The following is a 27710-nucleotide window of genomic DNA, read 5'->3' as shown; positions in this document are numbered from 1 at the left end:
ACTGTTTGTAAGTTAAAGCACTGTGCTTGGTCATTAATACTTTTTTGTCAATATCATATTTGTTTATCACCATGGGAAAATTTTGGAGGAAAGCAGCCACTCCATTATTTGGAGGATTTCTTGGTTCATTAGGTTCCCCTAATGAATTTTGCCAGTGGGGATGTCATAATAGTTTTCTCTTTTACCTAGTGGCAACTGTACTAAAAGGCCAATCAAAAGGTTTGTCATTTTTGCATGACAACTGTTGTAGATTTTAAAGTATTACAAAAATGGTCACAATCTGTCCATCCTGTAAGAGTTCAAACACTTTTTTATCAGTTTTTCTGGATTATGAATACATAACAAGATCCATGGTGTGTATGTAAAGCTTTGGCAAGAAGATTATAAAGATAGGAATTCAGAAAATTACAGCTATATGTGGTATCTTAGAACTCGCTGATCCTTCTGGTCTCCAGAGAACATTCTTGCTAAATCTAAGAAGGTTTCCATTTGTGAAGCACTTCCAAAGAAGAGTCCAGATGGCTACTTAAAATTGTAATAGTAATATCTATGCTTAAAAATGCCTTCATATGAACAGGAGTTGCTCTGGGTGCTTATTGCAGGGAAGTGTTTAAAATGGTGTATGAATTTGAGATGGTGACTATACGGATAGCTGTTTCAGCTAAATGAAAGAAAAATGATGGAAGGGCTCAAACACTAAAATTGAGGCATTTCCACATAATTTTAGAATTTTCATATATTAAACTAGTATCCCTTTGGGGTGAAAAAGATGTGAATTGAGTAGCAAGAAATGGGCTTTAAAATGGAATGAGTTTCTATGTGTCAGATGTTGTACATCTTAAGGAAAATGTTTGCCTCTTTAAAGAAGAGACAATGTTATGAGTAGCTATTGGAATTAAAGGTGAAAGTCTTGAATATAGGCTGTACTTGCTCTTGACTTTTATTTACATATTTATTTAGCTGTACCATCTTTATGTCATCTCATGATTTTTCAAGATGCGGCAAAAATAAAGATCATAGCCCAGGTAGCTGCAGTGGCTTCAGGCTCTGTAGCTAACAAGGTGCTGATTTCTGAACGAGCTCCGTGCTGCAGAGAAGCCCTGCTGGAAGGGAGTTACTGTACTGGTTCAGACTGGAACTTTGCCTACAATTGTCTTCTGTGTGTGTGGTGGGGGCGTAGGGGACATAACACAGAAAGCAGGTTTCTCTCTCTCGCTTGGGTACCTGTCAGGGTGTTTGGGAAGACAGCAAGGAAGGTTTTGTGTACGGTATTACCAGTTTGCTTTTGATGCTTGGTTTTATCTTGTGGGTCTCAGATGTGAGACTGTTGCTTTCCTAGTATGTTGAGTGACAAGGAGAAGAAAGCATGTGTCTGAAGAATGGAATATGGTCTGAATCACTCTTTCTGGGATTCAGAAAGCTGAGCTCTGAATTGTGGAATAGTTGAAGAATTCAGGTCTTTTGGTATTTTTCTCAAGCAGGAATGCAAATGACTTAAAGTACCTTTAAGTCAAGAAATATACTTTCCACTAATCACTTTAAGCTGCTTTGTGTTAAAATGTACATCTTTATGTAGAATTCAGGTTCTTATATTGAACTTGCCGATGTTGTTTCTGAAGTACATAATTTGCATACATAAAAATTATTTGTAATGGCATGGTTGCACCATGGATTGTTTCTTCCTCTTCCTTTTAGCATGTTTCAGCATGGTGAGAAACATATATTTGGAATTATGATCTTTACTCTCTGTTCTCTTCTTCCCTATTTGTTTTTGAGGATTAAGAAATAGAAGATTTTAATTTATATGGTTGTGGTTGTGGCTGGTGACTTTGATCATCATCTTCCAGATTGCATCATCTTGTCTCAACTCACTGTGACCATACACTAAAGCCTTTTCTAATGCGACTGGGCAGTAAAGAAGTGAGGGAATGTAGACTCTGTGTTCTCTGTTCTGATCTACTTTCCTTAATTCTTACTAAGACTTGAAGATTCATTGGCTACTATTATGTTGAAATTGATTGAAGCCAAGGATCTATCTAGAGTAAGAGCTTACTTGGGGTTACGTGGGGAGACAGATGCTCCTGTATTATATAAACCCAATTTTTTGAAGATCTCAGCTAAAAACTTTTGATAAGGTTGCCTCAATTACAAATTTGTGCACCCCTCTAATCATGAAAAAACAGGTCTTATTTCTAAGAACCTTAATTTCACCCAATTATCATATTGTGCAATAGATGTCCTTTGACAGGATCACTACCTCTTTCAGTGCATTGTCTGTTTAGTAATTGTTTGATAATTTTAATTTCTTTTCATGGTGTAGCCCATGTCTTTTTTGTAGCACACGGTTGAAAAGTGCCTTACATTCCAATTATTCCTTCACTGATGAAGAAATGTCCTTTGAGGAGCAATGAGGAATTTATTTTTCATTAGTTCCTACAAGGTAAAGCAGCATGATGGTCTCCTCCATGTGACCACACAGTTCTGAGAAACAGGATTGAAAGATTCAAATATCCTTATATTTAGCATTCTCTGTTTTTTCAGTCTTTTATGGGTGGTTGAGAAGGAATAATTCTCTGTCAAACTATACTTGCTCAAAATACTGCTTTCTTAGGTCTTGGCTGGAGTTCCAATTACTCAGCAGTTCTGCAAATCAAACCCTAGAGCATAAAGTCAGATACCAGGAAATGAAAAACGTGCAGTGAAATGACTGTATGCTAAGGCTTTGATTTACACTGAGTAGAAACTGGAAAAGGCAAAGATAAGAGCTAACTCTCCAGTATAGTATTCAGTCACTTCAATTATGGGATCTTCGTTTGTTTTTTTTTTCTTTTTTTTTTTTTTTGTTTTTTTTTTGGGTTTTTTGTTTTTTGTTTTTTTTTGTATTTTGCAGCCCATAAAGGAAGAGGGCTTTCATCTTCCTGTGTCCTAGATCCATTCCATACAACAAGCAAGGCATGGGACTGATGGTGCAAAATCAAGCAATATAAAATTGTATTGATATTGCAAAATACATACACATAACTGCTGAAGTGAGAATTCTGAATTGCTCCTGTAGTAAGTGAATAGAGACATTTGTAACTTAAATGAGAAGTAACATCTAAGGTTGTAACTACCTCAGAGTGTTCATCAGGAAAGTATTTTTTAAAGTAATCTCTTAGTTATTCCCACTTCTTATGTATTGGCTTTCGTCATAAAGCCATCTCAAAATACAGGTATTAAATTTTTTTTATAAAGTAATGATGTGGAATGATACAGAGAGGGGTGGATTCCAGCAGTATATCCGACATACTCCACTGCAGACAAGCTTACTAAATGGCACTGACTAGAGCTAGTCTAAATGGCCCTTCTTGTCTTTTGCTGTCTCCCTTCTTTGTAACCTCCAAAATTTTGGATGCCAGGTTGTCATTACAATTTTTTTTTTTTTCAAAAATAGTGTGAATCATTTTCATTCTCTAACAGGGAAAAGAATTTTGCTTAGTTAAGTGAAGAACTTAAAACTGATGATGTGACCACCTCACATATTATAACAGATGAGCACCCACCTCATTAGAAGACGGTAAGAGAGAGTACATATGTGTGGTTTGTATTACAATCCACAATATGTAATTATAACTGGAAATCTGTATTAAAAGTTTTTGGGCTGTGATGGGGGATGTAGAGAAGCCTGATGAAAAATAAATGGGGGTACTAATCTCAGTACATATAGAAAGAGAGAAAATCAATATAATCTTGTGTAAACTTAATATCACCAATGCAATTTGCATTAGTGGTCACTCCTTCTTAAATGCTTTAATATGCAAAAAGGTCTTAATTTTTCATTAATATGAAAACCATTTTTTCCCCATATTTCTATTGCAGAAATTAGCCCTCAATAGCTGTAAAGGCTGCAGTATAATGCCTCCAAATAATGAGGAGAGGAAAGAAACTGTGAATGCTTCATCTGAATTATTCTAGTTACTGTCTTTTACTCTCTCTGGAAGAATTTGGTTGTTTGGAAGGAATCAAATACCATGGGGTAAAAATGAGGGAAAAGACTAAACCATGCTAAATTGTTAAGGGAATTTTCAGATCGTGCAGAAATAGTGTAGTTGGCACAAACTTAATGGTAACTTTCCCAAGGTAAATCTAAAGAGCTGTTGCAAATAAAATTATAAATTCAAGACCATGTAAGGTCCTGTTTTGGAGTTCCGATCAGAGATATAGTGATCAAAGGTCAAGAATGTTCTGAGTATGGGCAGGAGGACAAAAGTAATTTCAGAAATATGAATAATTTTTTTATACATTTTTTATACATTAGTGTTAGGGTGGTATGAAATTTAGCTGTTAAAAAGGAAACAAAAAAGTGTGCATTTATAAACATTTACATTAACATATACATTTGTGTGTGTAAATATATCTTTATATGTAGTATAATGTTCTTGATTTGTTACCTCTTATCACTGTTAGATATCTATCTATCTGCCTGCACATGCTTAAATATTGCATGTCTTCAAGATCTGACCGCCAAACACACAAAAAGCAAATGCACCATGATCTCATAGTATACAGGAAGGAAACTGATGTGCAGTGAGAATACTCTGTTGATTTAAAATTTCTGAAAGTGCTGTGTTCCCACCATATATCAGTGCTATTTCTGTACTTCAGAGTTTTGTACTTCTGTATTCTTTTTACTTCAAAATAAGCTACAAGTATTTATATATTAAGGTACATACTTAACTATGTATAAGCATGTGTGAGTATGTAGAAACATGGTCTCTTGAACTACTGTCATCAATTTTCCTATTTCTCTGCTGTTGCTGTTATCCAGTTAGTCCTCTACCAAAAAAGAAAGAGATAAAAATATGGATTGATATTTCTAATATGAAAGTAGTAGTTAGTTAACCTTTTATTTTCAGTATTTATTTTATTTCAATATTTTAAGTTACTTAACTTTCTTTGTGAGGAGTATGGGTGAAGTTATAATTGTGGCTGCATTTTTTTGGTTTAATTTCTCTGAGATGTTTTCTTGATGCAAAGATTTTTTTTTTTTTAATCAACTTCATACATTGAGGACCTAATGTTAGATCCATGAAAGACAGTGCATGCACAGACATGATAATAACTGCTGAAACGGTAAATGTTGGGGAATGCAAGCAGCATCTCTAGAACTTCTGTTTTCAGATGAATTTTGATTTGACTAAACCAGTAAGAAGGCCAGCCCTAGTGTTACTGGAATGAAACCAAGTGGAAAGGAAAAAATAGAAAGAAAAATTAATTCCAGTATACTCTCCAGGTAGGAGAAGAGCTTTTTCACAAGTGCCATTTTCTGCAGAAAGTGTGTTCACTGAGAGTCACAAGGTTCAGCCTCTGATGATTACAAATTTATTTATGATTTGCATGCAGAAAGGTGCCCAAGTCTGGCTTTTTAAGACAACATACCGAAAGTTAGGTGTCCAGCAGCTCTGAAAATTTCACTTGTTCAGATATAGTTGCATGATTTTATACATATATACTTCAGTGTTCCTTAGCCTTGGTGTTTATTTCTGTCTCTGTAAAACAGTGGCAGTATGTTAGAAGGGGTATGAGACTGAATTTTGAATCTCCTTGAATTTCATGCAAAATAGAAGAAATGTTAATAAAGCCTGTCACAAGGCAGCTTTTGCCTATGAAAAGATAATAAAGAAGGCAGTTTTGTACACTGAGAGGCATTTTATAGATACATGTTAAAGGTATGTTTAAAAATAGAAATTAAAGAATTTCATTATTTATATACAGATGACAGATTTTCATAAGTTAAGTCTTTTTCAGACAGGGATGATAATGACAGCAACACTCCCACATTATAATCATTCACCCTTCAAGAAGGAACAACAGCTAATCAGAAAGCCAGTACTCATCTTCGTATTTTTAACTTTCAGTTAATTGTGCTGTTTAGCGAATACTTTTGATCTGTTTCAATCTTTATTAGAATTCATGAAGATAGTATAACTAGAGACATTTAAGTCATACTTATATCTAAATTTAAAAAAACCCAAAAAATCCCAACTCTCATCTTTCTCTGTGCATTTTTGAATCTTAAACTTTTCTTCTGTTGTCAGAAAGCGTAGTTCAGTTCAGTGTATCTGAAACAATGAGCTTTCAGTGGGTAGAAGCAAGACAATTCTTATTCTGAAAAGATGTGCTTGCTTTTGCTGTCGATATTTTTTGTATAGTTCTATAATGGCCCTATTGTCCTTCTGTGCACTCAAAGTGAATGAATTCATCTTTCAAAGTGGAGCACTTCTTTCTTCCCTGTACCAATTCCTACTTCTGTTTCTGAAGTAGAGAAGAAGACTGCACTCCTGAAAGCATATAATTCTGAGCACTGAAAATTAGATTCTAGTCTGCCTGTCACTCACAAAGCCAGGTTTCTGCCAAGTGTTGTGCAGTTTGTTTGGACCATTATGGAAATAACTTCACTCTAATGTACCAATGAAATTGCTTAATTGGCCACTATATTCTGTTCTGAAAAGTAGATTCTAATTTCTTAATGTTCCTGACATTCCTCACACTGGAATTCAGTATTGTAAGTTCTCATGCCCTTGCTGAATGTAAAGCATAATGACTTACTCTTTCTTTAATGGGATTGTTCAGACAGTGGGCACATGTGCAAATTTTGGAGGGTTGGTGCTGCACATAAAGACTTTCAAATTAATCACTTAGTTTCTAGAGTGCTTTCTTGGTTCTGTATTGTTGAATGTAGTACAACAAAGTTTGGCGTCTGTTTTCACAGATGTTCATGTTTGTGTGTGATCATCATGTGGCAGGTTGCTTACATGCAGCTTGCTCCATTTTGCTCCAAGGAAAGGAGGTGCAACCAGCTGTTGGAAGGCATAAGAAAGAGTCTGAAAGGAATATAGAATAAATATTTTCAAGAAGGAACGTTATGGAATAATTAGGTGAATGAAGTTTAATTATAGTTTCTTTCCTTTTATGTAATGAAGTTCTCAGTAGTCAGGCAATAAATTGAAAATTCTTAGTTATCAGGTGGCAATATACATATACACAATCACTTCTTTTTTTTTTACAACCAGTATTTGGGAAATTTATGAAGTAAGATCCTGCAGAGACCTCAAAGGATGTTGTTGTTGTGCTTTTTAATTCTTTGAGGATATTTCTGTCAGTGGTTAGTAAGTATAATTTTCTTTGATGCAATTGTTTGTTTGGGGACTTTTAAGTGCTTAGATTGCTGGGAGCTTTTTTGAGAAGATGAGCCTGTACCTTTTCTTATTTGCATTATTTTTATGACCGTCACCAGTAGGAAGTGCCTAAAGGGAAGTTGCTCTACCAGGGATCTTTTGATCTGGCTCAATAAGGTAGTTATTATTTTGGTCATCTTTGTTAATCATTTACCTTCAGTTAACTTTAATCCGGACCTAGAAGTGTACTGAACACCTTTTAACCATGGCTTCTAGTGTTTTTTTGGCTGTTATTTAATAAACAAAGAGTGTACTGTGCAGGTTCAGGGATGGGCTTGTTACCTCTCATTTGAAAACCAGGATTTCTTAAGGCAAATTATTTTAAATAATATGAAATACTTGCATCAGCAAATGAAACTTGCAACCAATTTACATCTCAGAAGCATTAACCATTTAATTCTACAAAGGTGTTGGTTTTGGGTTGTTTTGGTTAGGTTTCTTTTTTTTTTCATTTCACTATAGAAATAAAAGTTTTGGTTTTTTCTGTCCTCAGTCTCTTCATTTTTAGTATTTCTTGCTCCTCTTTTTCTCGCTGGTGATGTGAAGTTAAGAATGCTTCACTGCTACAGAGGATGATGTCAAGTTCACACTCAAAAGGAGGTTTTTCTGCTCACTCTTTTCCCATAGAGGGTGAATTAGGGACTGTGTAGGCTTAACAGAACTCTCTGCTCTCTTCTGAGGCAGGTGTGTCAGTATGAACCCCCTTGATTTATAGGCAAATGGAGTGGGGGCTGAAGATGAGGAGAGAGAATAAAAATGTCTATGTTACAGGATAAGAGGGTAGAAGATAAGGGGAAATATTTAAAAATATTTCTATTTTTTCTATTTTCTGAAATAAATTATATGAGGAGTGGCTAAGATAGATAAGTTATTGAAGAGCTACTTTTTATAAAGGTTTCTGTCAGAATCCACACCTAGTTCCCCACTGTTACTGTCAAAGGTAATGGCATGTAAAAAAAAAAAAAAAAAAAAAAAAACCAAAATAAATTCTTAATAAGAAGTCTGGCAAGGAAACATTAGCTAACTTATCTCACAGTATATTTGAATAAAAGGAATTTTGTCATTCTAAAAAACTCATAATGGATGTTATTATGCTTTTGGGGGCATTATGCAATTCAATGCCTCGTGTGATACAATTGATACTTCTGCTTGTGCATAGACACACACGTGTATGTGTCTTTTGTCAGATGTAGCCTTAGAAATCCTGGCTAAAACTATAGTTTTAGTTGCTCATACCTGATATAGGGAAATAAAATTAAAAGAGTTTTGTGAAGTATGTTCTCCATGTAGGCTTTAGTCCTCAAAAATATGTGAATCTTGAGAAACTTGTCAGTGATGCAGGTTTAAATACATATTAACTAGAAAAACAATCCTTTCTTCAGAGGCAGGCAACTATGAAGCTTTTACCTTTCAATGCTTTTATTTTTATCAGTCTGTATCCAACTACTTGTTATGTGAGAGGTAACAGTGAACATGTAAATGATAAGATATTTGAATCTGGCTCTTTGCTTGGGTGATACAGCTTGATTTTGTTTCAGATTTATTTACTGTTTGCAAGACCTATGCTAATATTTCCAGAAATTAAACTTGTGGAAGTGACTGCCTTGAGATGAACATGTAAATAAATTTAAAGAAGGAAATGCTGATGGTATTCCAAATAGATAAAAAATAATGTATGTATTCATCTGATTTTCCAAAATCCATACATTTTGACAGGCATGCACAGAAGCTCAGTGTGAGCTCATATTTTATTTCCCAATTCTGTCAGTACAAAAGTTTTTATTTTTAGTACATTTTTCCATGCAGCAAGGAAAAACCCGAATAATTTTGCTTGGTTTAAGGTAAAAATGCTTTCTTATAATTGAGTCAAAACTAACCCTTTGTCTATTTTATCAGCTGTATAGGACCTTTTTTCAAAGACATGTTTAGCTGTGTACTACATCAGAAGCTTGAAGAACCGAAGGTTTAAGAAGGAATTTTAAACACATTTAGTTTGTTGAAATACTTAGCTTTAAAGCATGAAAAACTGCTGTCAGTGAGAAGGATTTAGATGTATAAAGTTTATTTAGACACTTAAGCATGATTTAAGCTACATCCTACCAGAATTTTGCATTCACATTTTAATGCAATCTATTGCTTAAACTTTTTTTTTTTTTAATTCTTTCATTTATTAATAATTTGAGCATACATTTTTACTCTTACCAACAATCAGTTCTAGCAGTTGGAAAGTTATTGTTTGGACAAAATTTAGTGGAGGCTTGTTTATCCATTAATTAATTAGAAGTAGCTTATATGTTGTGGTAAAGATGTCTGTTAGTGATCTTGTTTTTTCCAGACCACAAGGAAATAATTTTTCTTTATATGTTTTATTCTTGAATGATAACTTAAACCTTTATTATCTTTTTCCTAGGACTTTAAGACAGGATTTGGTATCACTTTAATCCCTATGAATGTGGCAAATGTAAAACAAATGGATCGGGCTGCAAAGCAATCTTTTGAAATAATTACTCCTTATAAAAGCTTTAGGTAAGAACTTGAATATTTACTCTACAAAATATGCAATTAACTAAAGCACAAAAGAGATACTTGTTTCATACTGCAGTGCCGTAGCTAGTTTGGATGAAAAGGTAATGTTTTTATTAAGGATATTCAGCAATGTTTAGAAAAATGGGAGGATTTTCTTTGATTTGTTTAGTTGAGCGCTTCATCTGTTAGCTCCTGACTAGGCATATTATACCCGCAGGTTCGTACCTTTACGTAGTCTTCTTTGTTCGTTCTGTGCAAGGGCAAATGGAAAAAAAAAAGAGAAATTAATTCCTCCACTTTCAGAAACTGACTTCATTCTAAAGAATAATAAACTTCAATAGTGAAATAATGCTGCATCCATTTAGTCTTATGCATTTTAATTGAAAAGAAGCTTTCATGTGCTATCCCTTGTAGATATCCTTGGTTGAAAGTAGTTGAAAGTTTCACTTTGGCTGATTGCTGAGACTTGTAATGATTTTTAAGAAAATGAAAGTGCATGCTAATAAAAGCCTTTTGTTAAGTGTTGTACTGTTTCTTAAATGTTGTAATGAAGGAGGAAATTTCTGTGTTCTCCTGGGACTGTAAATGTTTAGGAAATAGTTTCACTCTCAGTAAACTAGCAGGTAAAATAGTCTTGTTCAGCAATTTGAATCTGTTGCTACTTGGTAGATAGCTAGTTCTTTCTTTTTTTTCTTAAGACATGTTGATGTTTGTTTACTATTTAATTTTTAAAAAGATAAATTTAAATGAAAAGCAAGTATTTTTTTAAATTCTCAGTAATTTTTAAATTTTTCAGTAGTTTTTTTAATTCTCATTTAATTCTCCATGTTTCCTTATGTCATTCTATGCTTTCGTTAAAGTTCAGTGTTTAAGTTTGGTAATTGGTAACATAAAAGGATTGAAATTAGCTCTTAACTCGGGGATGTTACATAATGTTACAAAAGCTACGTACCTTATACTAGTAGTGGTTTTGTTGAGAACAATACTAAAACAGAGGGAGTTTCATTGAATTTAAAAATACAAAATAATATATTCCATCTTAGGATTTATATCTGTGTGGAGGAAGATTTTTGACTGTGATTTCAAGTGTAAATGTAATAAATAAGGAGGCTACAGACCATGTTTAATTGGGCTTTAAAATAAAGATCAATAACACAGAAAAGTCAATTGTTTCAGCTTTACAGCAGAGTCAGAAAAAGAGAAACAAGACTGGATTGAAGCACTTCAGCAATCAATAGCAGAAACTCTATCTGATTATGAAGTAGCTGAGAAGATTTGGTTCAATGAGTCCAACAGGAGCTGTGCTGACTGTAAAGCTCCCGGTCCTGACTGGGCATCCATCAATCTCTGTGTTGTCATTTGTAAGAAGTGTGCAGGTAGAGTAATTAATGACAAGCTATGTGGGTTCTACAAAATGTCATATTTGCATATCTGTGTATGTCCTTGAATTGGCAGGTTTTTTTTTTTTTTTAAGTGTTATTCTCGTGGAAGGTTTGAAAAACAAAATGTGAGCATAACTTTTTTTTTAATACCAAGGTCATCCTTATTGTATAGCACTTCCATGCATAAATGACGTGTCTGTGGTGATTGAGTTCTCTCAGGTGAATCATCCTTCACAATTAGTGGAAATTGAGACACACTAACATTTTATGGGAAAGGAATGGATTTTGCAAGGCTAGATGCCAAAGAATAACAATTTTAGTGTATAAATTTTGGGTATTAATTTTATTTCATCTGTACATATTTTACTGCCAATAGTAAAATCTTTCAGATACTACTCAAAATATAGTTCTGTCATGTTTTATATTGAAATATGTGCTTAAGCGGTAGATTCAAGGAAATATTTTATAATTCTAGGCTTTCTTTCAAACCAAACTATCCCAGAAATAGTCTACATGAGACAGTCTACCTTGTTTATTCATTACTATCAACTGAAATTTACTTAAAAAAAAAAAGTATTTTTGACGCTTTTATTTAATAGTCAAATGGCAACCCCAAACTTTTGTAAAAATATAAAGTAGAATAAATCTGGCATCATCACATTTTTTTGTTATCTAAGCAGAAGAGAAACCCTGTTTAAGTGCCTTAGTTAAGTAATGCTCTTGGATTTTCAGGACAACACAGATCTTTAGGACCAAGAGATTCGAAGGTCCGGAGTCTAAAAATGGATGCCAGCATTTGGAGCAATGAACTTATTGAGGTATGTTGTGATATTCTAACTCTTTTTTCCATCTTGAAACTTACTGCATGAAAAGGAGGAATTTACTGCTTTACTCACAAGAAAACTGAACATACAACTGCTAAACAATATGGTGCTGTTACAATGAAGCTGATGTTTCTGTTCATCACGTACCTCTGTAATTCCAAATATTAACTTGTTTTGCTAACAAAATGTACAGTTTCACTTAGTATTTCTCCAAGTATCTAATATTTTGGGGGAAAAAGAAATAAATGCTTTTGGAGAGTTCTCATGATGAAGAAAGGGCAAAAGAGAGGAAACTTGTCACTACCAGCTTAGGCTCTTGGGTTGTTAAAAGTGGTCCTAATAGAAAGGGTTGGAGCCATCAGTGTTTTCTTTAAAACATATGCTACTCTTCTCTGAACTTTAACTAATATTTTCTGATATATAATGAAGTGTTATAACTGATTAGTCTTGTAAAGCTTGGCTGCTATTGATGGTAAATGATGACTGCAGGTTTTATTATTCATCTGTAGATGACCATAGGCAGTGACTGAGAGAGGCTTCTGACTCCTGAAGGAAATTTTATTTTCTTTAATAACTTTCTTTTTCAACTTTTAGCAGCTGAAAACTGTTGAGAGACTAGCTTCATGTCCTTCATACTATTTTGCTGATTTATTCCTGTATCTCATTCAGCTCTTTATCATCATTGGAAATAAGAGGGCAAACAGTTTTTGGGCTGGAAATCTTCCTCCAGATGAAGAATTGCATATTGATGACCCTGCAGAAAAAAGGATAGCATTCATTACACAAAAATATAAAGAGGGAAAATTCAGGAAAACACCTTTCCACTACAAAACCAAGGAACAGTTGAATAAGGTAATATAGCATGGTTAAACCCATACTGTGTTTTGGATTGTATTGTATCTATATGCAATTTGGTCATCATGTTAAACTGGTGTTAAAATGTTCTGTCCTGAGTGACGTTATGACACAGTTGAATGAGGGTTATTTAGGATCCTTTGCAGGAGTCATTGCATGACTACCTAGTTTGTTTTTCCTGTTAGTTTATTATAAGAAGGTTATTGTAGTTCTTCCTATGTTTTCCTTAACCATAAAAATATGGATCTTTATTTTAACATAACTGTAGTCTAGGGATGCAAATTTCCACTTCACTTCTTTAGATTACTTCCTATATGTTTGTCTGACATCTAATTATCAATGGTGAAAATAGCTCCTACACAATAGTAGCTTGTAGCATACTGGAAATGGAAAAGCTGAAATTAATGATTGAAAATGTGTGTTCTCTACTTTTACAAAAATAACAAATTCTTTAATGTTGTAAAACAGAACTTTAATTATTAGTGTCTCTGTAAAGTTTGATGTCCATTTGACTGAATTCTAAGATCTGATGGTTTGAATGATGATTTTTCAGGGTTAATGAATACAGAAGAGGTTTAATGCATTTTGCAATTTAATGCACTCAATTACATGAGTCAAATTGTCTCAAAGGATATACAGAGATTGTGGGGTTTGTTTTTTGTGGGGAAGGATATATGTCAAATAATCATTTAAATACTGGGGAAAGTTACCAAATTCTCTGTAGAGACATGAAATTATGTAACGAGGCAGTCATTGCTAAGTAATTCTAGAACTTTTATTGAATTGTCTTCTCTCTTATCTTGTGCCTCCTGGGTGCTTATGTGTTTATTAAAACAGCTAAATTTTGTAGGAGTAATCTTTGGATTTTGAGTGACTTTTGCTTTAATCATTTAAGAAAAAATCTCTTTGACTAAATAACTTAAATATAAAATCATAGAAATTTTAATGGAAGAGGTTGCTGTAATTGTGTAGCTATTTTTGGTTTTAAGGTTTTTTGACCAGTCTTGTAGAAATAAAAAAGTAAGTTTATCATGTTTGTGTATACAAAAATAAAAGGTGACACTCATGATTTAGGGTGTGGTGAGATGTTTCAATTTCAAGGAAGATGAACAAGTATCAAGATACAGCTTAATAAAAAGAGTAAAAAAAAATCTTAATATTTTTAAATATTGATATATCTTAATAATACATCTTGATAAAAAGAGTAGTTTGCATTATTGACTGATGGTGGTTTCTAGGAATTTACCTAGGAATTTCAATATGTGTCCTAGGAATGGAGTTTAAGAATTGAATCTCATCTCTTTTGTTGAACTTCTGGGGTCTGAAATAGTAAGACTTTTTCTTCAGTAGTTTGATGTAAATAAAAAGCAAGGTTCCCCTCCAATTGTACTTATTCATGTTGTCCTTCCCAAGTGGAGTTTGGGAAAGCAACATTTTGCTGGGTTTGGGGTGATAATTAGGGATATTTTTGTTGCTGAATTTTTCTAGATTTAAAATACCACAATACTTTGTGGTTTCTGACACTTCTCAATGTTTATGGTCTAGCTATATCAGAGTTGAAAGGATTTGCGTCTACGTTGCATGTATTTGTTGCCAGTCACTTTCTAATTTAAAGAGACTTCCTGTTTCCCCTCTCTGTGATAAGGCCCTGTGTGCTGCTGTAGTCAAGCAAGATGTGCTAGAAACTCTGATGTTGCTCTTCAGTGGGGCTGATGCTATGTGTGCCACTGGAGACCCTGTTTACAGCACCCCATACTTATTGGCCAAGAAAGCTGGACAAAGACTGCAGATGGAATTCCTGTACCATAATAAGTTCTCAGGTATGATGAATTTCTTTCTTTAGATCTAATTTTTTATTATGAAAAAGAGAAGTAAATAATTCAGAAGCAGAATTGGCTTTGCTTTGAAGAATAGTGGTATATCAGAAGGGCAGTTGTGATAGCATTAACTGTATTTTATTAGTGCACAGTTTCAATTGTGTGCAGGTTTGCTGTTTTGCTCAGACATCATACGTAGGACTTAGACTACATAGTTATAAGTCATATATCTCATACCCTTAATTATAGCACAGAAAAAAACCCATCATTTTCTCTTCCAATATTATTCGTTTTTTACCAGGAAAAAAAAATGGTACATAAATTTAACATATGTCTAAAGAATTCATCTAGCACTTTTGCTTTTCCTTAAAGAACATTTAATTTGATATCTACCCCTACTGCGCACAGACTGTTTTTTTCACAACCTGTCCTCCCAGAATAAAACTCACCTCTTGAACCTGCAATATGATCTATCCAGAAACCTCTTTTTCCCATCTCAGCTTCTGTTGCAGCTTGGAGCAAATGATAAATATTGGCTTGGAAGTGAAGTGTTCTGTTTGCAGTGTGTGCCTGCTATGAGGCTCTTGGAAACAGAAAGCTGCTCTTAACAATAATGTATTGAGGTGCATGGGTGCAACTGAGCTTTTCTTTTAAAAGCACTGGACAGTATCTGAAACCAGCAGGGGCTGAAAGTTCACATGCAGATCTACACTGGGAAAACAAAAAGATTATGTGGATATAGTCCTGGGTCGACTTTCCATTGGCTTGTATAGCTCTGCAAACTGACACTGCATAGGCTGAACGAAAAAAGCATTAGTGGGAAACTCAGGAATGAATTATGGCTTCCAAGGGCAAACACAGTGTCTTAACTTCTGCCTGAGTATTGCTCAGGCCAGTGCCAAGCACTGCATCATGTTGAGTTCAGTCAGGTGCTGCCTATGGTCTCAAGTGGTCCTAAGGTTATAGAGATAGAAGTTTGCTTGTCTTGGCCCTGCCTTTTCTACTTTTGGGCCTCCAGCCAAGGCAGCACCATCATGTTCTTTTCTTTAGGGAAGGGGAGATCAGTGTATATTGATGATGATTCCCAGAATTGTTGCTTGTCTGCTGCCAGAGTTTCTGGTAAACTCTATATAAGCCCTCAAGAGGAGCAGTCTCCTTCTGTTGAAGTATGTTACACAAGGGATGAAAAATCAAAGTTTGGTATATCAGAAAAGAGTATTTTATATTACCTTGACCAGCAGTGCTTGATGGTGGCCAAGGTGGTCACAATTGTAACAAATGTGAACCAGTTTTTTAAATGAATATGCTTTCTAAGTATAAAAATGAAACCAGTAAGTTTTATCAGTGTTGTAGCAAAGATACTGCAGAGCAGCCACATATTTAAACACATGCATTAACTGATATTACTGAAGATCTGTATGTTTTTTACTCCTTTGTCTTTGAATAGATTTCCCAAACTATGATCCTTGCTTTGAAAGTGGCTTCTCTGAAGATTCTTCACATTCCACCTTTCTTTGTGAATTCTTGTACAAAGTTTCTTCTAATGCAGCTAAGCTTCCTACAGAGAAGAAATTAAAAGAAGGTATTTAACTTTTAATTTATGTATTTGAATAACGCATGAATATGTATGATATAGATTAATTTTATTCTTTTTAACTTCTTGCATTACTTTTTTTGAGATAAAATGTCTTTGATAGGAAATGTCTTCTTTTGATTCAGTAGACCTCTTTCAGATAAAGAAAATACTGTTTGTCTTGATCTCTTCATTCAGTAGTTGACAGAGGAAGAAAACTGAACTTCTGAAAAATTGTTCAGTTAACACAGTAATTGATAAATAAAAAACAAACATAAACACTTCTTGCTTTAATTATATTTAGATTAATGCCAAGAATTAATTTTCATCTAAAATGATTCTATTACAGAAATATACAAGTAGCACTGAATTTTTAGTAGGGTATTTCTCAAGCTCACAAATTTACAAAGTCTTCTAAGTAGAAATGATCATCTGCAATGACTCTATGACAACTTGAGCTTTGTTGGGTGATAATGCATGCATATCACAGTAGATATACATGGCCTCCTGTGCATATCAGTCTTCTGTTTTTCTTTTTTTTTTCTGAGAGAGGTGTTATCAGATAATTTTTCCCTTTTTCTTCCCATTTGCCTTCCTATATTTTTCTTCCATCTAAACAATAACATGGCTTTTTAAAATCTGTGGTGATTTATTCTCAAATTTATTGCTTCTGAAATCCTTACATGCTGTCTTGCACTGGTCTATACATATTTTTGTATGATTATGTCCATATTCTCATGGCTTATGCCTTTAAGATTCTTAGTGGACAGTAAAAGCATGCTAAAGCATAGAACTGTTTAAATATGCTTTTGGAGAATCTATGTTAGTGTGGCTCCAAATTCTTAAAAGCATTGGGTGATAACAGAACTAATGCCTGATCACATGCATTTCCTAGCAACTTTGCAGTTCTTAACAAACATGCCTCTTTTAACAGAGGACTGCTGCTGGGATAGGAGTTTATTGGGATTGCTCTGAAATTGCTTTGAGTTTATTATAATAATAATAACTGCAAACCTTATTACTACTTGCTCCAAGTTCAGACCTGATCTTCCGTGCTGTGGGTATCTGTATATAGACATAAAGAAATTTATAAAAAACCCCAGAAGTCAGTGCTTAGCCAAGTGGAGAGCAGATACAAGGCAATCTCTTCCAACACAATGTCATATTAGAAGTAGCATATTTGTAAATACCTGTACAGATGGAAGATTTGGCTGAAAGTGCTCACAGAGTGGCTTCTGTAGTCCTTTTCGGGGGAGATGCACTGCGACGGAGTGTTGTTAGTAGGATGTCTTAAATCTTATGAAGAAAGCCCTCAGGCGAGAAATTTTGATTGTCTTCCATTTCAAGTCGTTATTGGATATAAATGAAGCTGCTTTGAAAGTTTGTAGTCTGTTGCTTAGCATTGCACTTACTACTTGAGAGAACATATAATAAATGGAAAGGAACCAGATTTCTCTCAGCTCATGTTTTGTTCTCTGAAACTGTGATTGTGTCTTGAAGATTGTAGACACTCTATTGTTTGCTTTTTTGGGCATGGGCCTTTGTTTGCTTTGTTTTTGTATTGATGTTGAATTACCCATGGGTTTGTCAGGACTGGTGTTTCTGGGATGGGCTCTTTACAGATCCGTAGGAAGATAGGTTTCCCTGACCATTTACATTTCAAGTAGACAAAAGGAACAAGGGAGTGAGATGTAATGGCATCCTTTAAAACACAACAAAAACCCCTGCAACTTTGTGTGAGAAACTACTCTTGCCTTAGGACTCTATCTCTGCCATGTTTAAGAAGCAGTATGACAGAAGTACTTGCTATTCAAAACATAAAATATATAATCTTTCTTTTTCTCTTCTTTCACTACGTCCAGAATTGTTTCTAAATCTCACTAACATGAAGTAATACTCATATTGCAAATTACTGTAAGTGGAAATATTATTTTTCCTTCTTACTCTCTTTAGGAAGTAATTTGAGGGTTAGAGTACTAATATGTGGGAGAAAATTTCAATTCCCTCCTCTGCCTTAGATATTCAAACAAGGTCATGTAACCTGAAAAATCTGACCTATCTAGTTTTAGAGAAGAGAACTCCTGTTGAAGCAGTTCTGCCTTGCTGTGAGCTAATTGGGGCCTCTGCAGGCCAGAGAGGGAGCACCATTTTCTCACAGCATTTAGACAAATTTGGGGGCTTTTGTTTGTTAGTTTGGTTTTTAATGCTGCGTGTGGATAGGGCTCCAACTCAGAATCCTGTGAGGGTTTTAATCATTAGAATTAAGTTCTTCTTCAGTGTTAGGGATCTCTGAGGCAGTTGACAGCCTTGCCTTCAGCACCGAAGGCTGAAAATTTAAGTGCTTGCTTGTTGTCACAGGAAATGGTTACCCCTTTGCAGACTTGGCCCTAACAGTAAAAGGGCACTGAAGAAATTATTCAGTGCTAAGAATTAACCAAGGTTTTTTACCAGCCAGGTGGAACACCTGCAAGTACAACCTCGTTTTTTATTATGTGTGTCTCAGTACAGGAGAGAGCCAACTCTGTGTGTACTGCTCATTATAGAGGCATCAGTGTTTTCAGCAGGGGTGCATGCATTTTGAGGAGAGTTGTTGTTAATTAACAGCTGTTGATATCAGCAGGAAGAGAGCTCAAATGCTGGTGCTATTCTGATGCAGTGGATCAAAAAATAAAGCTTAGAGGTTTAGGGGCTCGAGTTTGATTTTGCTTTCATTTCTAGTGTAAAAGGTTATATGAAGCCCTTTAAAAAGCCTCGATATTCCAAAATTGTCCTTGAGAGTTTAATAGTTTAATGAATATTGAAGTAGTGAGCTGTTTTGTAGAATAGGTTTTGGAAGACGGTGGAGGGAAAGCTGGGGGACAAAAACCATGAACATTCAAAACCTTAAAATTTGGTGCTTAACTCCTTTAAACCTATACATTATCAAGCCATTTATCTTAGGTTTATTTTAGTACTTGACATGTGTATTTAGACAGAATCTAGATAGTACTCGATAGCAAATAGCATGATACCAAGAAATATTAATAAATAGTACCAAAATATTTATAAAATTAATATAAACTATATAGAAGAGAACAGAAAAAGCAATTAGATAAAATATCAGATAACATAGTTTTTGCAAATTACAGGTGGTTTTTTGGCTTGATTTTTGTGGATTTTTTTGCCAAAAAATTTTTTTTTGTGGATCTGTTTTACCAAATTCTCAGCTGTACGGTAATTTTTAGACTGTGGAAAATTAAAATAGTATTTTCTTTTAGGATCCACTCTGCAGTAGTGGAAACAGATGCACGTCAGATTTCGTTCTAAGAGCTAGGCATAAGCTAGAATGAATTCATGATTATTTTCAGTAGCAAATGGACATTACTATGCTATATCATGTGTTGTGTTCATATTTTAGGACATTAGAGGAAGTAAACAATTAGTTGTAATTAAATATACCAAATGAGTTATTGAAGGTGCTCTGCAGACTTTTTTCTCCATCTTGTATTTGCTTATTTAAGAAAACCCCGAAACTTAAGGAAATCTGACCTTCCTATTATTTCTTTAATCACAGATTGCAACAAAAGATGGTGCACTTTGGAAAGTGGCTTTCTGAGCTACTATGAAAATGATAAAACTACCACTCCTAATGGTATGATTGACATCAATGAAGTTATCTGTCTTGTAGTGCACAAGTCAGACTTCTTTTTAAATAGAGGGTAAGCTCCTGAATTTGTATTTCAGTAAACAAACTGTTCATTTTGTTCTTGAATTTTAAATAGGCAATTTAGAAAAAATCTGGTTTTATTTGGCTTCAAGACATTAGTGCTATGTGATATATAAGGATTTTTTTATAGTGATATAATGAAAATATTAGGGTAATTTAAAAGGGCAGTTAAATTAGATGCATCTGTTTATTTTTAAATCTGTAATGCATATTATCAGTGCTTGAAAGGTTACATGATGATAAATTGAACAATTAATACTAATTTTTCTTTCTGGGATTGACCTCTGCCCCAAGCCAAAATTCTTGCATTGCTTCTTCCTTCTAATGCAGCAGACAAGAGCTCTCCACAATGCTTTTAGATTGGTCACAGAGGTATTGGTTTTTGAAATCCTTTTGCTGCTCTGTGGCTGAGAACAACAGTGTAACTGATTAAATTTTTAATTGGAAGAAACCAGCTTTTATTTCTGGTAGGATTGGAGGTCTTGTTTGTTCTTTTGTAACTCTCTCACATCCCATTTGTACATGAAAAACATCACATGGAGAGTGACCTAAATCTGATTCCAATGATACTCAATTTCTTTAGTGTAACATTTGTGCAATATGCTTTGTATTTGTTAAACAGACTTCATAACACTATCTTTTTGTTGTTGAACCTGTGTACGTGCACCTAAAATAAAAATAACTTTCTATAGTATAATGCTGTAATGCTTTTAGTTACAAAGCAAAATTGTCTGCAAAGAAAGCATAGTCTATTGAGTAAACTTCTGAAAAAGATAATGGGAGTAAAGGACTTGAGCTACTACAGGGGAGAGAAATCCTGAAACACGGTGATGTCTTAATATGCTATCAAATACAGAGAAGTGACCTTCTATTCTGCAGCACCTCTATGATACCCAGAAAAAAAATCACTTTTTTCTTCCATCTTCAAATCTAACATATTGCTTGTTGCATTTCCAAATGGTTCCATTTAGGGTAATAACTAAATTAAAAACCATGTTGGCTGAGTACTTCACACTTTGGAAATAACTAACTTCCTGTTGTACTTTCCTGTGATTGAGGAATTTTATGAGAAATTTTATTTAGATTTGATATTTCATGTAGTGAAATAGCTGGTCTTTAAAAATGCCTATTCTGTTAGTCAGAACTAAGTGTATATATAATTTTCAATGTGGTTATTGAAAATTATAGAAGCGACTCATACTCAGTTCTCCACTTTTAGACAAATCTCAGGCTTCAGCATTGAAAGGAAAAAGAATGCCAAATGCCATTTGCCATTAAGCATCTATTGAGAGGTCACAGACAAATTCATGCTATAAATTGTTGAACCAGAATTTGTAAGTTAAAGAGTAGCCGACCCCAACTTCAGCACGATATTTGCTTTCCAGATTCCACACCAATTTAAACTGGTTTGCGTTTTCTTCTTATTTGTCCATTAAAAATTGAATAAACAGGGTCATCTGCTTAAATAGTGGTATAATTTTTAACAGGAAAAATACCCAAGAACCTCCCTCAAGAAAACTTTTAAGTGTTTCTTCAGCTACAGCAACTTCAAAGTATTCCTACTCTTCTTACTGATGGCAGGTGATACCCAGTGACCATGCCTTTCACTCCAGCACATTCAGGCTGTCTGACAGGAAAAGGCTCTTCAGTTAGAGGGCAGGTGGAGGGCAGGAACAGGTTGGTGACCAGAATAGTACTCTCCATCCATGACTGGCTTCTCATTGTGATAATCCGTCTTTGACCAGGAGATTAGACCAAATGGCATCTAAAAGTCCCTATAAACCACCATTTCAACTTGTTTACAGCTTCGCATTCAACTAGTTGTTCAGCTTATATTAAACATACAAAAAAATCTTCTGAATGCATCACAAAAATGTGCTTGATCAAATAACAGGAGCTTGCAAAAGAAAAAAATTCCCTATGCATTTTTAATGACTATATGTAAACATTTTTATGCATTTTGGCATTATTCAAAAACCTATTACAACATAGCCTCTAAATATGTGCTATTGACCTGCAAAGTACTTTGATCCTGTTGTATTTTAAAGTGCTTTGTTATTACCTAGGCTGTACTTGTAATATTGGAGGAGAAATGCAGATGGATTCCATTCCATACGTATGAAAGAATGAAAAAACAGTGAAATAAGACACTTGTATGTCTGTTCTTTTGGAGACTAAATACATCTGTGTTTCTTCTCTTACTTGCTTTAGAGACATCTTTACATTTGAAATGTACTTACTGTCAGAACGTGTTTTTCTGTTTGGAGCTGAAACTGCACAATCACAAAGAAAATGGACTTCAGCAATAGCTAAGGTAATGCTGATAATTATCTTCTTCAGGTTAGGCCAGGAGCCTTTGCACAAATAATAAAGTGCCATTGTTAGCTTAAAACCTTTGAGAAGCCGTTATTGGTGAATATTGATCTCTGCTTCATGTAAAGGTTTCTTGAGCAGCAGGAAGAAATAACTTTTGTGATTTAGTGTTTGAAACAAGATAATAAAATAAAATGTGAAAGGAATTGAAGCAGCATTTTAAAGCTGACCTTAAAAATATAAGTATAAAATAATATACTGTATATTTCAGCTTTTTATGGTTGCAATTCTATTAAATTTATTTGCTGAAATGGAATTCATAAAGTGATGCCATATTTTATACTATTCCAAATGTTAAGACTCAAATTACTAATTAAATCAATGGTAGTTTAAAAGCAAAAATTTCTGAATTGTAGAGCATGAATGGAAAAAAATGCTAAACTTGATTTTACATTTGAATTGTAGTGTATCTATGGGATTATGAATGTGAGTTTTATATCTCAAAGTTTTGTGGTTTTTCTTCTGTGATCTTCATCCTAGACTCCTGTAGATTTGCAATATTTTGCTTTTGTTTTTTAGGGGCAGAGGGTTTTTTTTCTTTATCTGACTCACCCCATTTTCTTTGGTAGCATTTTGTTCCCCCTGTGGCTGAATCATTGTTGGAGCGAGACTGTGACCTTATTGGGCAGTTGTACTACAAAGATTGCCATAACCTTGATCAGTGGAGAAAAGGCTGGTTTGCTATAGAGAAGTCGAGCCTTTATTTCTGTCTTGAAATGGAGGATGCTGAAGAAGATTCCATATATCTAAGAAGACTGCAAGAACTAAGTAAGAACATCTAGTATTCAGAAAATGTTCTTTGGGATTAATTCACCATTAAGGACATTTCTAGTACATTTCAAAGTAATAAATATTGGGAAGCTTAGTAACTATCCCTTCATATGAGTCAGATGTTCCAATTCTTATCTAAATATGGGGTGTGTCAATTTCTGTCTTGGGGTTTTTTTTCCTACTTTTTGGCACATGCTAGAGAAATTTTTCACAGCTTTAAAATGAATGATGACAGTTTTTGTTCCAGTTTCAGCATTATCTTTCTTACAAGAGTACAGAATTGAATAATAATATAAAACCTTTTGGGATTATTGTCTCATATTTTTGACAGGGCAGAAATACTCACAGGGCAGAACACATTCTTGAGATGATTGACAGGTCTAGTTTTAAAATACTCAAACATACTGGAAAATTATAGTTCTTTTGGAAAACTATTTCACAGACTAATAGACTTTTTTCCGATAATAAAAATATTATTTGCTCAGTATCATGATATGTAGAGATAAGAATATTTGTACAAATGGTCTTCTGTGACCAATTTTATATCATAGTTTGTAATTATGCTCTGAACCCACTTTTAAGCATATCTGCCCTACTTGTTTTTATATTGAACAAGGCAATATGTTACATAGAAAAATACATATAATTTGAGGTTTATAATAAAGTAACATAGAGAAGATAATTTAGCTCTTTGTTGATGATACTCTTTATAAATGCTGACAGATTGTGGACTGTTTCGCAGGAGCTTGCCTAAATGCCATTGAGTTTTCTACTGTTTATTTACTGCCATCTTATATTTGGTGTAAATGACACCATGAAGGTGGTTTTTAATCAGGAGTGTTTTTATGCCTCTAGGTGTCTTTTAACTTGTGAATACTTTTGATCTTAATTCAGAATTAAAAGATTAGGCAAAAGGAGAACTGTTCCTGATATTTTTTTGATGATGCAACTGTAATTGCCTCTGCCAGAATCATAAGAGCGTGCAAAATCTGTGTATATTATATCTCATGTATAAAAATGAAACACTTTTGACTTTCAGTTGAGAATTTGTTTTGCTTGGGGTTTTTAATATTGGTTGTATTTCTTGGAAATATTATGTATCCATATTCTTTTCTTTGATTTCTGCTTTCTCCAGAATATATCTGCTCCACTATTAATACTAATTTTTGTAAATGAAACTTGAAAACTAACGAATCATTTGTGAAAGTATAGCAACTTACCTTCTTGCTATTTGACTTAGTAAATATAGATGAGGCTGGGACTTTGTGTGATACAAAACCAGCATATAACATGCAATGTGTTTATTCGTTTTCATTGCTATTTAGGACTTTACTCTCTCTGGGAATTAGTTGAAATAAGGTGTGGATTATATATGACACACACTGAGAAATTAAGTTTTCAGAATTTCAAATTAGTAAGTAGATTACATTTAATTTACTGGTTTTAGTGTAGTGCACGGTATAGTTTTTCAGTGGTGCAACTGAAAGCTGTCCAGATGTATTTGATGTGTTATGTACAATGTAGATGTTTTACAGGCTGCTTTTTTTAGCAGGGGTAACATAAGGCAACATAAAGAAGGGTAGCACTGATCTTCATGCTAAACAGATAACTTGCATTATCTTATTGTAAAAATGTGCAGCCATTAAAGTACAAAAAGTTAATGGATTCCGAAATCTGGCTTACTTCTGAATCATTATGTCTTCTACAACTTGTATTTACAAGTTGAGTATAATAAAACACTGTAGCATGTTTTCACATTAAAAAGTATGTTTAAACCTTCTTGATAATATTTTGTATTAATTTTTCTTTTAAATGTATTGTGGTATGGTATTTTGTGGAGTTTTGTTTCTGTATCAGCAGCATTCTTTATTTGCAGAGTTTATGAATTCCATGCTCCTTTTGCCACTGGAGATCATTTTGAAAAAAACATGTCTGTCTGTATGTGCAGGCATGTATGTGTTTGTCTATAAATGTATGTCTGTGAAGGTCATATGAATGTTTATGTGTTTTGTTTTCAGCAACCAGCAGTGTGATGCAAAATGGAGAGAGAATAGATGTCCTGCTGCTCGTTGAAAAAGGAAGGTGAGGTTCCTATCTGAAAAAATATTTGATCTGCTTTTATAGTGATGTCTTAGCATTATTGTTGATAAATTCTGGAGTTTTTTCATTTAGGCTTGCTAGCAAGAAAGTAAATTTGCAGAGTTTTTAAAGGAGGGAATAACTTTGTGCATTAATTACGTTTTATGTCTGTGTCACAAAATGTTAACAAGCACTATTTAATTAAAAACTGTTTTCCCACTTACAAAATTATTCCCAGATTAGTCTGCCAATAATGATTTCTTCAAAAGGAGCGAACTCCTTTTACTTTGTAAAAAAAAAAGAGTACCTATTTGGAGCTTTTACTACAAACTACTTGAGATTTTAATTGTTCTTATGTCTCAGAATTCTATATCTCAATCTGCCTAGATCAGGTTTGAGAGGATATGAATGAGTCTGCTGGTAATCTTATTGTAATATCTGATCTCAGTTAAAAACATACAGTCTAGCAAAAAGCATACTTACAAAGCAAACATGATCCATATTTGCTTCCAAGTAGGTAATATTTGGTTGAGATGACTGTGTCATATTTAGAGTGATAGAGGAGGTTGGAACTTGAGATGAGGTAGGTATTTCTGCCTCAAATATTCAACAAATTCAAAGATGAAAGTAAAAATAGTGGAAGACAATTCTTAGTTTTTAATAGGTTGAGGCTGTTTTTATTTCAATGGCAGGTTATTGGGCAAGAGTCTATCTTAAGTGGTACAGTGTTTATAGTCTTTTGAGCAGCCAATAGTAGGTTAATAAATGAAGGGTGTTTTTCTCTTCAGCAAACAAACAAAACTTCCTAGATACCTTTGATGTCTATTCAGAGTTGGAATAGCTTGTCAGAAATGCATTGTAACTTGTGTGTTCTGAATTTTAACTCTTTCTAGGGTATTGTATAAGTTTCAGAACTGAGTAAGGCTATGCAGGTTAGAAGGAAACACTTTTTCTTGTCTTTTTGGGAGGGCGTTCTGTTTTGTTTTGGGTTTTTGTTTGTTTGTTGGTTTGATTTGTTTTGGTTTGTGTTTGTTTTTTACAAAAAGGCATCTTGAAAGATGCAGCATTAAGTAAGCTATATACACCAAACAGGGAACCTGAGGTATCCTCTTCAAGGTGCAGTGCAAAAGATGGATATAAACCATGCATATAATTTCACAGGTCTTAATGCTGAGAAAAAAATTTAACTCCAAGTCCGGGTTTATTATTTATTTCATTAGAGTATTTCTTTCAAGTGAGGGTAGGTTTTCCCTGAACCACTTTAGTAGTTTAAGGGAAATTCTGGACTATTTGAAAATAATTTCAACAGGGACACTGGCTGATTTAAGGTGGACATGAATATATTTAATTTTTCTTTACTGAAGTCTGCCATAAAGAATTTAAATGCATAGTCTTCTCAATATCTTAAGCATGGAAAGCCATATGGGTGTTTAGGCTTTAGCATGGTGATTGTTTTTTACGATATTTCTTCAGAACTATCGAAGTGTGCAGTGCAGTTGTATGAGATAGCATTTTAACGTGATAAGTAATTGAATGTGTGTGGAAGATGATTAAATACAAAATCACCTTTGTCTTTAGACTCAATTACTGTAAATGGAAATAAAGCCACTAATCCTCTTTGTGCTCCTCCAAGCTCTAGATAAATTAATATCCTTGAGATGTCATCAGCATCAACTAAATGAAATGTCAAAGTTTCTAGGTTTTCCTATTCTGTCTGTTATTTTGTATCAGTGCTTGTCTAATGTCAACTTTGGCGCAAATTGAGCCCTTGAAAGAGACTCTCTGTAGCTGATGACTTTCTTGTTAATTTGTTAGTCACTTAAATACATGATAAATTATAAAATAAATAGAGAGTAGTATTGAAAGAATTAAATAAAACAAGTAAGATTTTTTCAGAATTAGGAGAAGTTCTGGAGAAAAAAACCAACCCAACAACCATAAACCAAACCAAAAAAGCCACCCTCCTTTGCATAAAAAGTAAATGTGAGGAATATCTTAAAGTGTCTCATTAAACTTTATTAGAAAATTTTATGAAAATTCTTTGAGGTATTTTTCTGCTGACTTTCCGTTTCTTACAAATACTTACGTCTTTTGCTTCAAGCCTCAGTCTTTGGGCTGCTTAATTAGGAAAAGTCGCACATTTATATGTGTCGAACATTTCTGTTTCACACCTTTTCTTTTAATTACTTAGGTAAAAGAATGACTTCAGTTGTTACAAATGGACTTCTCACTTAAAAATGATTTGCATATGCAAATAAAAATTTTCTGAAACTATAAAAACTTATTCTTACTGCCAAAATTATTACAGTGTAATAAATCTATGAATTCTTAATTCTTAAAAACATAATGAATTTGGGATACAAAAATTTAACCTTAATTTGATACATATCTACTCAGAAGAAAAATTTACACTTAATTTTGGGACATAATGTACATAGTACTTTAGAGCTTGTATAAAATACAAGAATTCAGAGACAATACTACCAAAAAAGGCATGTGAGATTTTCCCAAAATGTCTTAAATATTAGTACAATCCACTGCTACCTTTTCTTTTTTTACCACCCCTTCATTTACCCTGCTTTCTGCT

The 27710-nt window shown here is 33.9% G+C and overlaps 1 protein-coding gene across 3 annotated transcripts in view; it reads left to right on the top strand.

Moving 5' to 3' along the window:
* ARAP2 (ArfGAP with RhoGAP domain, ankyrin repeat and PH domain 2) overlaps positions 1-27710 on the top strand; it is a 117624-nt gene that overhangs the window by 46938 nt on the left and 42976 nt on the right. For all 3 annotated transcript variants that reach the window (XM_072928059.1, XM_072928060.1, XM_072928061.1), the window contains exons 10-19: positions 9628-9743; positions 10920-11119; positions 11858-11943; positions 12619-12801; positions 14450-14624; positions 16069-16203; positions 19748-19892; positions 22112-22214; positions 22843-23041; positions 25063-25126. In XM_072928059.1, coding sequence (XP_072784160.1) covers positions 9628-9743; positions 10920-11119; positions 11858-11943; positions 12619-12801; positions 14450-14624; positions 16069-16203; positions 19748-19892; positions 22112-22214; positions 22843-23041; positions 25063-25126 — 1406 coding nt within the window. The remainder of the gene's footprint in view (positions 1-9627; positions 9744-10919; positions 11120-11857; positions 11944-12618; positions 12802-14449; positions 14625-16068; positions 16204-19747; positions 19893-22111; positions 22215-22842; positions 23042-25062; positions 25127-27710) is intronic.

Source organism: Taeniopygia guttata, chromosome 4 (genome assembly GCF_048771995.1).
Source record: "Taeniopygia guttata chromosome 4, bTaeGut7.mat, whole genome shotgun sequence".
Lineage (NCBI taxonomy): Eukaryota > Metazoa > Chordata > Aves > Passeriformes > Estrildidae > Taeniopygia > Taeniopygia guttata.
Note: the sequence above shows the minus strand (reverse complement) of the source record. Positions and strands in the feature narration are given on the sequence as shown.